The 14,675-nt window shown below is 41.8% G+C and overlaps 1 protein-coding gene across 2 annotated transcripts; it reads right to left on the bottom strand.

Moving 5' to 3' along the window:
* Nucleotides 1-1,408: 1,408 nt before the first annotated feature.
* pdpr (pyruvate dehydrogenase phosphatase regulatory subunit) lies at nucleotides 1,409-14,415 on the bottom strand. 2 transcript variants are annotated; one of them, XM_022742429.1, is made up of 18 exons: nucleotides 14,313-14,415; nucleotides 13,369-13,642; nucleotides 12,918-13,051; nucleotides 12,317-12,398; nucleotides 11,567-11,730; nucleotides 11,285-11,406; nucleotides 10,745-10,862; nucleotides 9,852-10,001; nucleotides 7,314-7,506; nucleotides 6,964-7,088; nucleotides 6,151-6,306; nucleotides 5,280-5,413; nucleotides 5,014-5,162; nucleotides 4,818-4,930; nucleotides 4,049-4,143; nucleotides 3,759-3,848; nucleotides 3,447-3,629; nucleotides 1,409-2,567 (listed from the first exon to the last, which is right to left on the bottom strand). In XM_022742429.1, exons 2-18 carry the CDS (start codon nucleotides 13,629-13,631, stop codon nucleotides 2,160-2,162), a joined length of 2,679 nt encoding a protein of 892 aa, XP_022598150.1. In that variant the 5' UTR covers nucleotides 13,632-13,642; nucleotides 14,313-14,415; the 3' UTR covers nucleotides 1,409-2,159. The 2 variants fall into 2 exon arrangements, with proteins under 2 accessions (XP_022598150.1, XP_022598159.1); XM_022742438.1 differs by having other exon boundaries at nucleotides 14,364-14,399.
* Between the last annotated feature and the right edge of the window lie 260 nt (nucleotides 14,416-14,675).

The raw sequence follows: 14,675 nt of genomic DNA on the forward strand, positions 1-14,675 counted from the left end.
CCACCAAAATCTAATCAGTTAATCTTTGAGTCCAAATGAAGGGTTGTGCCAAATTTGAAGAAAGCCTTACTGAGATTGCGCGTTCACAAGAATGGTATGGACAACCAGAAAACATAATGCCTCAGGCTGTCACCAGCGTGGTGGCGTAAAATTTAATGAGGCCTTCTATATTCTTGTTTTGTCAGCATAGCAGCTGCTTTTCTGCAACATGCAAGCTGGAACAGTGCTGCTGCTACTCAAGATATGAAAAAGGAAATAAATAAATCTTGTACTGTATTTAAACTGAGCAAATGCGACTAATCTGTAATTTCCCAAACAAATAATCTACAGGTATAAACAAAAAGTTGGAGATACACTGTAAATGGAAAATAAGCAACAAAGATAGGCCGGTGCCCACTGCTGAGATGTGTATTCATACGCCTTTCAATCAGGTGGGGAGTGATTGCAAGACTGGTGGTGCTGGGGCTTTTTGTTTACATTTGCATCAAAGCTTCAGCCTTTAATCTTAACATGTTCTACCCTTCTAAAGCAAGGCACTCAGTGTATGTGCCCAGTGACTTAGCAAGTTCCCATCTGGTGAGAACGCAATTTGGTGCAGAGCCTGTTGACATCAAAAGACCCACACACTAATGAAACACTATCTGAGCATTGTTCTTCACATCAATGCTGCTGAAGTGTTACCGAGCAACACATTAAATCCCTATCAGCTCAAGGCCTGCTGCTCTTAAACTTAAAACAGATGTAGAAAAAATGTGCAATACAGAAAATAGAGATTTTATACGCACTAGCTATATAAAAATACATTGCTTTATTTCAAATTGCAATGAAGTCCTTGCTTTACACAAACATCTAAACTCAGGTAAAAGTCAAATCACCAATGTAAGATATCATGGACTCCAACCAACAGGTCTGGGATTACAGCTAAGGTCGCAGCTTTCCCATCCTAGCTTCCCTTATCTTTGGGTCACCTAACATCAGCCACACATTCAACAACATTAATAAAACAAAACTTTAGCATCAAAATAGCAATGCTGAGTCCAAACTACTGCAAACACACAGTGCATTCGGAAAGTGTTTAGACCCCTACTCTTTTTGACATTTTGTTATGTTGCAGCCTTGTGCTGGAATTTCTTTTTTAGCATGAGGCTGCAGCATAACAAAATGTGAAAAATTTGAAGGTCTGAGTACTTTCTGATTGCACTGTAAATAACAGGTTGGATTATATCACCATAAATACATTACCACAAGCTTGACTCACAGCAAAAATAACATCAGAACATCTGAAAGTTGATGATAAAAATGGGAAAAGGCTTTCAGGCTTTCAGGAGCCTGGGAAGCCTTTTCAACAGGACTGGAAGAGCAGTGACTGGGGGGAGGGGGGGGGGGGGGGGGGGGGGGGGGGGGGGGGGGGGGGGGGGGGGGGGGTAAACAATGGTTTACTAATGATTATATCAGGCCTCTTAATGCTTTCTCATGGCTTTTCCAGGCCTTTCCAGGATATGTTCCTTCATTGTCAAGTATAATGTAGTGGGGCTGACACGCATCACATCAGATCACTCATTTTCTTTACAGCAGCAAATTTACAATTTGAAAAATGACAACAGAGTCAACATCTACAGTGACTGTGTAGGCATTTGCAAATCAGCGCTGACTTTCTTTCAGACTTTTCCAGACCATGCAGTGTGAAGCGTTACAGTGACTGGAGCACTACTGGAAAAGATTGTCATTCAAAACCCCTTCCGGATGGGTTAAAGTGAACAAAGTGAATAAGTTCTCAACAGCTAGTGTTCATGTTGCCTTGACAAAGGCACTTAACCATAGACTGTCCCAGTAAAGCAGCCTTTGAGACTGTGGGGAGTGTGTTTACAGTGTATAGCAGGGCAGGGCTGAAAAGGAACTGCAGACTTTAATAACTGTATTTGATATAGCTCAGGCATCTGATGCCTGTTAAATATTGCACTTCGAAAGAGAGCGATGCAACGTGGATGTTAAATATTGGGGGGACAAGGAGTAATAGTGCAAACAGCCCTCTGATTAGGAGCCAGAAAAGGGAAGATAGGTTGGCACTGCGGGGTAAGTGCAGGAGTGGATTTGGTGAACTGGAGGAGTATCACAGAAGCCCCTGCTGAGGCTACTGGAGGGTTTTCTATTACTCTGCATCACTTCCCCTGGAGGTTGCTGAGCTCCATGTCTTCCTTGCGGCGTTTTTGTTGGGTGAAGAGGGAGCTGAAGGGGTAGAGTTTGGCTTTGGCCGGGTAGCGCTGGCCAGCAATGTCCACCTCATAGTCCCCACGGTTGATGAAGTCCGGAGTGATGGGTGTGGGGAGCCCCTCTTCGCCTGGTGGTGGAGATACAAAGCCAAGGCAGACGTGGCGCTCCAAGGTGTAGCTGTAGGCGCTGCTGGTGGTCGTCCCAGCCAGATGATTGTTACGGTAGATGGGCTCCCCCCACCACGGCCACAGGTCCAGCTCAGTGTCGTGATCCTCAAGAACCAGCATGACGAACCGTCGGAACACGCCATCCTGACGCTGCTGCAGCAACGCCTCACGACCCAGGAAGTCTGTGTCCTGGTGGAGGAAGGAGGACAGGAGAGAGGAATAGAGAACAGACAGGAGAGAAGGAAGGTGTGGCAGAAAAAAGAAAGAAGAGTGTGGGAAATTGACAAAACGTCAAGGAGAGGAAGTAGAGGAAGTAGAGGAGGCAAAAGATGAGGAAGAGAAGAGAGAAACAAGGGAGCAAGGGAGCATTAGGAGCCTGGCCTACAAACAAGTAACATCTTGAGATGTGACACAGCTCTGTTGGGATGAATGCAGGAAAACCACAGCTTCTTAACTTCACACATTTTTCAAAAACATGATAAAGACATGGACTCTGCTGCTGACTGCTCCTCTGAATGCAATCTGTGAAACCAGTTTTACACTGTGGGCTCCATTATTAATACTTTGCTGGCATTATGGATGTATGCAGCAGACAGCGCACTTTTTTCAAAATGAAAAGATGGTAAACTTTACCATAAAGTGCCACCTGTTGTGCCTGCAGGTGCAGTCTGGTGAAAAATTTTCTTCTCCATCCCGTCAAAGACTACAACCCATATGTTGAAGGTTTCAGTAAAGCAGATGGCAAAGAGCCTGTTGTTATTCTGCTCCTCTCTCGTGCTCCAACCATTTTAAAGTAAAAAAAAAAGGTCAAGTAAAACCAAGACCTTCAAAAGAGCATCATGTACAATAATAATTTGACTGAGTGGAATACAAAGCATTAATACTCATATTATCGTTGAATTTCTTCCTCACCAAAATCACCATGGTAACAGTGAAAACTTGCTGCTGAAACACCATGAGGCCAAATAAAAAGTTTTTTGTAACTTAAAACTAGAAGCAAAATTCAGACTCCATGTGGGCTGGTATCACGCAGTTTGATGTGTTTACACAGCTGCACTGGAAACAGACCTTGTCAAACTTAACCCTGAACTCTCGTCCACACTCCAGTGGGGTGGTGAAAGCATCGAGGTCCTGACCCCAGAAGGCAAAGAACTTCTCTATCCGTAGGCTGCGCAGTGCGTAGTACCCTGCGTTACGAATCCCATACTTCTGACCCACTGACATCACCTCATTGTACACATGCAGCGCGTACTGTAGGGAGCAGAGGAAAATATCTATGTTAGACATGATGTACAAAATATATAGTAGCACTTTCTAAGATTTTACAAACCATCCTGTGGAATGGTAACAAGATAATGATTGTGTGTGTGTAGGTCGCACCTCTATGGGGACGTAGAGCATGAAGCCTGGTTCTCCAGTATGAGTCATACTCATCACTCTGATCCCATTGGCATAGCCCACACTCATCTCCTGTAAACATACATACACACATATGGTAAGTTACTACAGCTGCAAATTTGTGGTTAATAACCGGGCATAAAGAGTTACTTGTGCTGCAATTAGCAATATGTATTTCCATTACTACAACCAAAGGTGCAACCTAAAGAACTGCTGCTGCTACTACTTCAGCTACTCTACTATTGTTATTGTAATTAGCCATCGTTTCCTACCTTACAGAACATAGACGGGAAGTGGTCGGGCGTCATGGAAACATATGACAGCTCAGCCAAAACATCCATTGCACGGGGTCCAATAAGATTCAAAGCTGTGGGTAAAAGATCATACTTCATCACCAGATGAACTGAGCTCAGCCGTAGTCAGGTACTTTTACCCTAAAGTTTCCTGACTTGGATCACACAACCACTGTTAATATGTTAACTCACAATAATCTGTTCTAAGCATGGCTTCATGTGTGTTCACTACCTATCCTTCTCACTAAACCGGGAGGATTCACGTCTGAAAACCTGAGAAAACAGTGTTTAGTGAGTGTATCATCATTTTTATAAAACCTGAGCTTATTCTATTTGTAACTTTGTCAGGAATTAATATCAATTAGCATAAAAAGTATTATGATCATTAGGGTAAGGACACAGTGTACAGTGCTATGGGTAAGATTTAGAATAGATTGCCAGTTGATGTTTTATCTCATATATAAAAATAGAGGCCTAATTAAGCCTAATGTTGCTCACATTTCCGACAGTTAAGGTAATTACATTACAAATATACAAAATTATATTTTGGATGTGTAATTAACCCACATGGTCCCATGAGTGACCGATTTTACAAACACCAAAACCAGAATCAGGCCACTTCAATAACTGGGTTAGGAGCAGAAAAGTGGATGTGTGATGCTGATGCATTGCTTTCACGCTGTAATATTGTGTGGGCAGTAGATGGCGACATCCCCGCAGGACCTCAACAATGGTGCTGTGTGCTTACCTGTGTACTTCCAGCTGACATCCTCTAGGTGAAGGTGTGGGTCATTGGGCATGTGTTTCTTTATCCAGGACCAGCAGTGGACCTGCTGGTCTGTCGGGGAGATGATGAAAAAGCTGGACAGGGGGCAAAAATGTGAGTTAATGTGAGGTCTTTATAAACTGCATGTCTACAGTGTTATTCTCAAGGTGCTTCAAACCTGTTCTTGCTGAGGCGGACCACACTGCAGTCATTCTCATAACCTCCCCTCTCATTCAACATGCCGGTGTGGACAATGTGTCCAACAGGAACATCCAGGTCATTGGCACACAGATGTTGCAGCAGCTCCAGGGCCTGGTCTCCTGTGGACTGGGACATCGGGACAGACCACACTTTGACTTGGAAAACTTTGCAATCAAATGTATTTCTGTCTTATGTGATTTGGTGTTGATTAACCCTAGTCATCGATAGTGCATCATGACTCACAGTCAGTTCAAACTTGGTGAAGGAGGACATGTCAATGACACAGACAGCCTCTTTGCAGCATTTCACTTCTGCTCCAACGATATCGAACCAGTCTGGTTTGTAGAAGGTCTTACTCTGGTCCAGAGACAGCAGATCTACAAACACATACATATATAATACTTACATACAACATATATACAACACATAAATCCAGGCATGCTTTAGGGAAAATAGTTCATCTTTTAATGGGGAGGGCTGAGAAACTAGGTTTTTTCACCAGATGATTTAATTCATTACGCTTCATTAGATTTAAATTTTCCACTTCCTACTATGAAATCTGCAATAAAAGAGCTCTTAAAATCCTTTATAGAGTTTGTGAGCAGCCTTTTCCAATTGAGCCCTCCTAAATCCTTCAATAAGAAAATGCAGCACAACATTTCAGCACAATATCAACAGGTCTACAAGGTTTTAATCCAACCAAGCAGCATGTGATTTCAGTGTTTTGTACAGGAGGGAACTGATTGTGCGAGTGTAAAAGATACAAATTTTTGGCCATTTTATTAAGAAAACCTGGTTCCTCCTCAGCCAAGATGGCTAATGACAGTTGCATTTGACCACACCACCCAGTATTTTAAGACTCATCTAGCCTCTAGCTAGAACATACTACTGCTGTTAACAGTGATACACTCAGAAATTTATTAGCAGCCACCTGCAAAATACTAGTTTATGGTTACTGGTTTTATGTAAACTCTACTGGTAGCCTATTATCCGTGAATGTATGACTTGAGCATGATGAAATACAATTACTGACCTATACTGCACTGAAAACTATGTTTTGTATTTTTATGTATCAAAAAATTATTTTCGAGGTTCACTAAAGACTTTTCTGTACCTTTCCCTGGAGGAACAAAGTATTTGGGTCTTTCAAAGCCATGTTTTTCCATCCAGCGTGCTCCCTGGGTGTCCAGACGGTCATATAGAGGGCTGGTCCTTAGCTGACGCCCAGTCTGAAAGTCCCAGCGAGGAACCTTCAGTTCATACAGCAGAGCTGGACACAAACATAGACAGACACTTTGAAAGCACAGGCGTAATCAGACCAGAGCAAAAAACTGAAAAACAAACACACATTCATACAATAATTAGCACCTTTAAGGTTTAGGAAATACTAAATTATGACTATATAATTGTGTTGTAGCAACTCCTACAAATGTCATCACCAAATGTTCTGTGCGGCTCTTCTACTATAATCTTTATATTATTATAGCCTCTTGCAACATCTTTCAAGTATTCTGATGTCATAAATTTTGGTTTGTAAAAAGAAATTAGACAATCCCACTGAAAAACTGAAACAAATCAGTGAATTCTCAACTCAGACGCCTAAATTTTACCCTTTTTAATTCCCGGCTTTGTGCCTGAGAAAAAAAGTTTAGAAATTTGGAAAACTCATTTTCTCTTGGCATGACCTTTGATGAATGAATGACAGGTAATTAATAAGCTAGTTAGACTTGAGAGAATGAGTCAATCATTCAGTGTGTAATTTTTTTATTTTCTTTAACAGATAATAAAATACTAAGATGGTTTAAATATCTTAACCAGCCTGTCACAATAGGGCTATATTATATATATTATATAGGGCTAACATTTAAAGAGCAACATTTTTCTGGACCAATCAAGCACTGAAGCACCAACAGAGTTTAGTACTCACGCATGACTTCCATTACTCTATGTCTCAAGAAGGTTCGGCTGCTCTGCAGATTACCAAAGCGTTTGATGTCCAGTGGCCAGACGTTGGCAGTGGGGTAACCATAGGTCATCCACTCTGCCAGGTACCTTGATACAAAATCAGACAAACATGCCATTTGTGCTTCATTGTAATGAAATCAAAACACACATCACAGTGCTGATCACTGCCATTATGAAACTGAGGCTGAACTATTTTCTGGGTAAAACATATTTCAGTTGCACAGAATACAGTGCAGTCTAGTCTTCAAAACCATTTAGTAATGTTTGTCCGCAAAAGTACCATCCAGAAAATACACTTATACCCATGCTTACTTGCCAGCTCCTCCAGCAAAAGCCAGACCGGAGGAGTTCATCCCAGCCAGCACGTAGTAGCCTGAGACACCCGGCGTCTCTCCCATCAGACAGCGCATATCAGGGGTGAAGGACTCCGGACAGTTCACCAGCTGATGGATCTCCGCTGACTCTAGACCAGGCATTCTCCTCAGCAGAGCACTGAGCATTGGCTCTGGAGGAAGAAGACAGGAAGGTTGATATACATTTTCTTTTTAGAAATTCCCTAAAACGTCCACATCCATGTACTGCATTTTCAAATCAGAAACTTTCATACTAGTGCTACATAACCAAGCCATGATAAAGGCAACTATACCAGCAGTACTGCCAGTCAGGCTACATTTCCCATAAAGCACACTGTTTCCTGTCACAAAATGAGGCTGCTACATGTCTTTCTGCCCCTCTTTACTGTCTCTCGTATAAATGAAAATATAAATACTGGAGTTGGCTTTAATTGCCTTTTGTTCAACCAACACTCAACCCAAACCTTTTACTACAGCGAGAGCCTCAACAAGCTAAAGCTCCAGCTGCACAGCAGGAGCTGCACCCTCTTCCCATGTCGAGCTATAAACAGTCCAGCAGGTTTTCTTTCAGTTGACCCAGGGGCAACAATGTAAAGTGCAGGGCCAGCAGACACTGTATTATGCTTCTTTTGTTAACTCTAATTCCGTAAATTAATTTGACAATCTCTTGATATCAAAATATAACACATTTCAGTTTCAATTTCAGTTTGTTTCTTAGATGTAATCCCAGACTTGTAACACAGTGTTTACAGAGTTTTTACTGTTTCCCAGCCATTACTGAACTTTCCTTGCTTACCTTCAAAGTAGTACATATTTATGATGTGAAATACCTTTTGTTCATATACATTAATGAAACTTTATTCAAAGTACTACTTTTAAAATACAATATGCAAATGTGAAAAATAACTGTAGAACAACCCACTACACATCAGTGTGACTCTGCTGTAGGTCAGAGTTGGTTGGTGATATACTGCTGTCTTTCTGACAATCTGTCACGCTGCACAAGGAATTACTCATCTCAAATCTCAAATTACTAGCGTGAGGCCAAGGCCAAAGGACAGGTGTGTGTGTGTGTGTGTGTGTGTGTGTGTGTGTGTGTGGACTGAGGTCCAATGTAGGACATAGTTTACAGTTGAAGTCCAATTAAGAGCATGACATAAAAACACACAGATCTTCCATTTCACTCAGATTGGCTGTTTTGTATTAAATGAGGCTGCCTAGAAAAGATGGCATTGTGACATCTCATTTACATTTGGCCAATTATCTATCAAACAACAAATCATGCAAGACAAATTAAAAGGAAAAACCGAAATAAATGAGTGGAGAAAAATTATAAATACAGATGCTTCTACACGTGTGCACTGCATGGTACAATTAAGCACTTAACATCCAATCATGCTCTGTGGCATCATGTGTAAAAATGCTGAGCAGGCCCAGTTGATTCTGATTTTGCATCAAGATGGAAAGAGGAAAAGATCTAAAGAGGGGTCATTATTGGGGCAGGAACTTCACAAACAGTCACAAACACTGTTCAACTGCCTCGTTTTTCTATAGCAACAATAACTACAGTGACATCTGCATTGAGATCTATATGAAAGACGTCAGTAAATAAGGTCAAAAATTGTGGTCGACAGTGCACATTTGATGACTGCGATGCTTGTGCATTAGTGTGATATGTAAAGAAAAACCGAAGAGCAACTGTCCCTCAGGTCATCGAGAATGTCAAAGCAGGACATGATCAGACTGTTAGCAAGAATGGTCTGTCAAAAATTACATAGAGAGGGATATTATATTAGGGTTGCAGTGCATTAAACTTAATTACAAAGATTAATGCACATTTGAGAGTTCAGTGCTGCGAAAACCACAGGCACTGGTCTACAGAGATGTGGAAAAGAGTGATATGGTCAGATGAGTCACCCTTCACCATATTCTCCACAAGTGGGCGAGTGCATGTGTGGCGTACACCAGGAGGACAGTACAGGCCTGAATGCTTGACCCCTACATTGAGGGGATCCACTGCCTCTGTTATGCTGTGCAGCGCCTTTTGATGGCATAGTTTGAGTCCTCTTGACCCCATTGGGGAAGGGTCACTGCAAATCAACACAAAGTTGTTCTGAGTGATCACCTTCATCCTATGATGAAACATTTCTATCCTGATGGTCTCTTCCAGGATGGCAGCTCCCCCATCCATAGGGCACGAGGGGTCACTGAAGGGTTTGATGAACATGAAAATGATGTGAATCGTATGATATGGCCATCACAGTCACCACATCTCAAACCAAATTGCACACAACAACTATGGGAGGTTTCAGACTAACGTGTTAGGCCACACTCATCATCAAAACACCAAATGAGGAAACATCTTTTGGAAGAAGGGTGTTCATTATCTGGCCCAATACCTTACTAAGACACTTAATGTGGGTTTTTCCTTTTATTTGTCTGTACCTCCCCTTTCTCCACCTCATTGTGGACTCCCATCCCTCCCTCTCCTCTTTACCAAAGTGGTCCCAGTCCTCCTGCATGTTCTGGATCTCCAGCTGGTTGCGGCCCTCAGTGAAGATGGGTTTGGGGTTCTTCTCAAAGCCTCCTGACAGAAGGCCTCCCTGCCATGGCCGTGCATATATCCTGCCATCCATATCAATCACCACTGGAGACAAGACACAAGTTGGTTAGATCACCTTCTCTGGGCTTGTGTTTAGCCAACCTGCAACCTAATGTAATGAATATCAACATGCAGAAAGCTAAACTTTGAAAGTAAATAATGATTTTCATTTTCTGAGTATATTGTAAAATATCACATAGAGTCAAGTGGCTGAATCAAGAGACATTCAATTCAATAAATTAAATGATAAATGAGATCACACACACTCACACACACTCTCACTCACACACACTCTCACTCTCACACACACACACACACACACACACACACACACACACACACACACACACACACACACAATCTCCAGAGACACAAAATAAAGGGAGTTTACGTTTCAATATGTATTTCTGAAAGCATTCCTACTCCAGTTCCTACTAGATGCATTTAACATTGTTGGTACTATCAAACGCTCCACTGTGATGATGGTGAAACCTCTCATTTAATGTAGTTGTTGGCTATAGAAGTATAAGTTTGGATGTAGAAATTGACAGTGTAATTGCATATAATCACAGATCAAACTTCACCTTATGTCACTGGGTGTCAACTACGGACTTCATCTTAGGCTGGGCGATGCTTGTTGCAGTATTAAACTGCACAGTACATTCTTTTATATTACAGACATAGTATTTAGCTGGTAAAACAAAGTAAGTGACTGGAATTTAAAATCAATTAGTAACTGTGCCTGCTGCAAGAAAAAGTTAATTTTCCTGTGAGTTAATGTGTGAGACCTGGAGTGCTGGGTGGAAGTGGGTCCTGGAGAGGTTTTGTGAGGAGGTAGAAGTGTTCACAGCCGTGAAGAGGAACCGACACCTTCATCTCACTAGCCTGGCCCAGCTCATAAGCCCACTATGAGACAGAGACACAGACAGAAAATAAATCTATCTGCTGGTAAGAAGACATGTATATTGACCATACCAACTTATTAAATAAGATTAACTATTAACAGTACGGACTCAAACTCAAAACTAGGGGCTAAGGTTCACTTCAGCTGCCACCATTTAACTGGCAACTGACTCCACTACTGTCATAAGAATGATACACAAGTAATTTACTGTCATGTAAGTCCTTCCCATGTTTGGTCACATTGTGTTTATCTTATAGTATAATGTCGGTTAGAATCAAGTTCAAGTTGTACATTGAATCAATGCAGAAATAAAGGTTATTTCTAAACGCTTACAAAGGCTTTCCCTCAAAAACTCTCTGATTTAGGCTGGCACTGAGATTTGTTGATGCTGATTTGTATCCCACAATCCTACTCCAAGGTTTACCTGTCCAGCACAGTTGACAAAATATTCACATTCAATGGAACCCCGGTCAGTCTCCACCGCCATCACATGACCCTTCTCCACCAGAACCTGCTGAACACTGGTCCGCTCCAGAATCTGAACCCCTGGATAGGATGAGAAAGACGAAGAGATGTAGAAGGAGGCAAAAAGGAGAAAAGGATGAGGATGAAGGAAGGAGATGAGAATGAAGAGGAGGGTGAGCAGAGGGAGACAAAACAGTAAAATGAGTTGAATTTGAATTTGCAAGTTGTGAATTTGAGTTACCTTGTCCAGCAGCAGCCACAGCCATGGCATGGTTCACTTCAGGAGGAGACACCACGGCATCAGCAGGGAGGTGGAGTGCCCCTACCAGGTCATGGATGTTAACAAGAGGGTGGAGTTTGGCCACCTCCTTAGGTTTAATGATGTTACAGCTGATCCCCATTACCCTGAGAATAGAGAATAACAGACAAAGGTTTAATATGATAACAGAGTTTATATTTCAAAGGCCCACATATCTAGCCTCGTCCCAGATCTCTGAAACATTTGAATCTCTGAACAAATCAGAAATGTGGGCAGTGTAACACAAACATAAAACCATCAGCTGTAACAGAGCCTTGATTTCACCTTCAACTGACAGGAGCATTCACCTGAATTTAGAGGATGAAGATGTAGGAGCTGAGTACAGATATGGTTTTATACCAGAAATAAAATTGTCCAGTCCAAGAATAAAAGTTATCTGGTTTGTTGATATGTTGGAGCAAGACACTTGAAGCATCATGTTCCATCATGCACCAGGCACAAAGTTTGTGTCCTGGACCAGCCAAGTCAGAGTCAAGACCTCAATTAAACCAAGAAATTGAGGCTGGACTTGAATTGGTGTTCACACAAAGTTCATATGTGCCTTACAAACTTTGCAAAGAAGTGAAAAAAAAGTTCTCTGTCCGTATCTGCAAAGCTATCTCATCCACATAAACAGGCATATTCTGCCAAAGGTATCTCTACTAAATATTGACTTGAGGTTTGGGGTCTTACTTTAGTCGGGATGCCAGGCGCTTCAGCGAGATGAAGCGATCCTGATTTTGAGCCAGACACAAAGACCCTGTCTTCACATAGCCTGAAACACACACACCAAATCCCATATCATGTGACTCAGCAGGTATGAAACTACTCAAGATTATTCCCCCACTCAAATACAGAGCCAAAGTGATTGTAATAAACTCAAAACTGTAGGGTAATTATCATTCTAGCTTTGGAAAAAGCCAATATACAGAAGTGTTATGATGAGACAGATGCATGCATGTGCCAAGCACTACTAGTTGCATCACTGCATTGCTATAAAAATGAATACACTGAAACGCAATGCTATGTAGTATATGCAGTAATTGTTTGCTTCACTGTCTGAAAAGTAAGATACACAGCACAACCCTTTGGAGATAAATGTTCAAATAGCAGTAAAATAGATTAAAAACAATTAAATAAAATAAAGACCAGGTAGTTATATTCATCTTTAGATGTTTAAGGCAACTTATCAGCAATGAGGATAGTAATAGCCATATCATATACCTTTGTCTGCATGAATAACATCAGGATTAGTTAAACATGAGTGAAAGCAAACCATGTCAAAGTGGCTAACCTGTTTTGATCCCTGTCTCCTCCTCCAGCTGCTGGTAAAGACTATTGGAGTAATTGGCCATTTGACACTCAATGGAAATAGGCTTGGCCACGCTGACAATGCCAGCACATAGTCTGGTTGTTCCTGCACCAAGTCTGCCAAAAGGAAACATAGCATTAACCGAACAATATCCAAATGACAACTATTTGCATTAATCCTCTATTGCTTGCTAAAGTAGAGACTAGAGTCTTATTTGCCCCCTCCACAAAGATTTAGGAGATCAGGGTTGGGGACAAAGCACAAACTGTTCAGCTAGAGGGAATTCAGTGACCTTCTCAAGGTTGGCCAAGCCTGGGGCTTAACCATGGATCATTGAGTTGAAGAGCCGCCTTACAATTCATTACACCTTGCCCAGCACCTCTAAAACTGCAAACATTCCCAACACATGAAACCACAAAGACGTTTATCTCACCTGCCTTGCTCCAGAAGCACAATATCAGTCCAGCCAAGTTTGGCCAGGTGGTAAGCCACTGATGTTCCCACAATACCTCCTCCACAGATCACCACTCGGGCCTGGCTGGGCAGTGGGAGCAGCTGGGAGTCTCCACTGACAGCCATGCAGTGGGGTGAGGTCCAGATGCCCCTGCCAGCCAACCTGTACCCCGTGTGGGGAAGCAGCAGCCTGGGGAGCAGGACAGGGGACAGAGCCCTGGAGCTCCGCACACAGCTGCACATAGCTGTGCTTTCTATAACCACATATACACAAACACACAGCTTTACATACAGATCATGTATTCAGAATTCAAGGTTACTATAAAGGTAAATTGAGCTATCAACACTGCAAATGTCACTACCTAGTTTCTATAAGGTTGCATGAAGGTGCAGTGTTATTCTTTATCAGTTGTAGTTTTTAGGAGACTACGAATGGTATTCCTCAGGTTGTTGGGTTTAGCTCATCTAACGCAGCATGACATTAAATACAATATTCAACATTTGCTGTGGTGAAGACGGGGCCTGGGAAGCCGGCAAGGTTAACTTTCAATAGTCCTTCAGCTGTCACAATTATGTTTCAGACTGATGTTAGCTTTCAAACATCGCTGGAGTTATACATTTAGCAGCACTGCTAGCTTTAGCTTGCAGTACGTCAAATTATACCGGAACTTTAGCTTAGATGCAAAAAGCCTTGGCTGACGTGTAAATTACAGTTTCATTAAAGTTTTCTGATATTTTCAGTCTTGTGAGGTCCTACAGTCACCGTTTAGCATTAGAGGTATTGTAACTGGCGAACGTAGCTTAAGCTATCGAAAAGCTAGCTAATGTTGATTATTTAGCTACATCAGCAGCTAAACGTTAACCGTGTGGGGAAACTTTTTCCTCTGACACTTCTTTTATTGTTTATGACGACAGAAAACTCACGGAATCAGCCAAGTCCAGACGCTGTTATATTTTTAAGACAGAAGTAAATACCAGTAACTGGGCGATACGACAGAAAGTCTTGTTTGGGTGCAGTAGCAGTTAGTCCTATGTCAAACTACCTTCAACAACAAGCAGCGTTTCCGGTTTAAACCTTCAAAATTAAGGCCGCCAGACTGTTTGAGTGTTCTCTTCAGTAACAACCCAACAAGCGGTCAGTTAATTAATGGACGTGTAATCAATGGATTGGTGTCGTCAGAATTAGAAAGTTATATAATTTTAGGTGGTCATATATTATATCCAATTTGCTAAAACCCATTAGACATCTTTGAAAACACTGAATTCAAAATAAGGTTTGTGTACCCC

The sequence above is a fragment of the Seriola dumerili genome, unplaced genomic scaffold (genome assembly GCF_002260705.1).
Source record: "Seriola dumerili isolate Sdu_G_001 unplaced genomic scaffold, Sdu_1.0 BDQW01000003.1, whole genome shotgun sequence".
Classification (NCBI taxonomy): domain Eukaryota; kingdom Metazoa; phylum Chordata; class Actinopteri; order Carangiformes; family Carangidae; genus Seriola; species Seriola dumerili.

What these genes read in the sequence shown, in the direction of transcription:
- pdpr (XM_022742429.1), bottom strand. Translation starts at nt 13,631, where the DNA reads ATGTGCAGCTGTGTGCGGAGCTCCAGGGCTCTGTCCCCTGTCCTGCTC. An exon ending in GTGCTTCTGGAGCAAGGCAG is followed by an intron (nt 13,052 to 13,368) that starts GTGAGATAAACG and finishes TCCTTTTGGCAG; the next exon opens with ACTTGGTGCAGGAACAACCA. An exon ending in TGTGGCTGCTGCTGGACAAG is followed by an intron (nt 11,407 to 11,566) that starts GTAACTCAAATT and finishes CATCCTATCCAG; the next exon opens with GGGTTCAGATTCTGGAGCGG.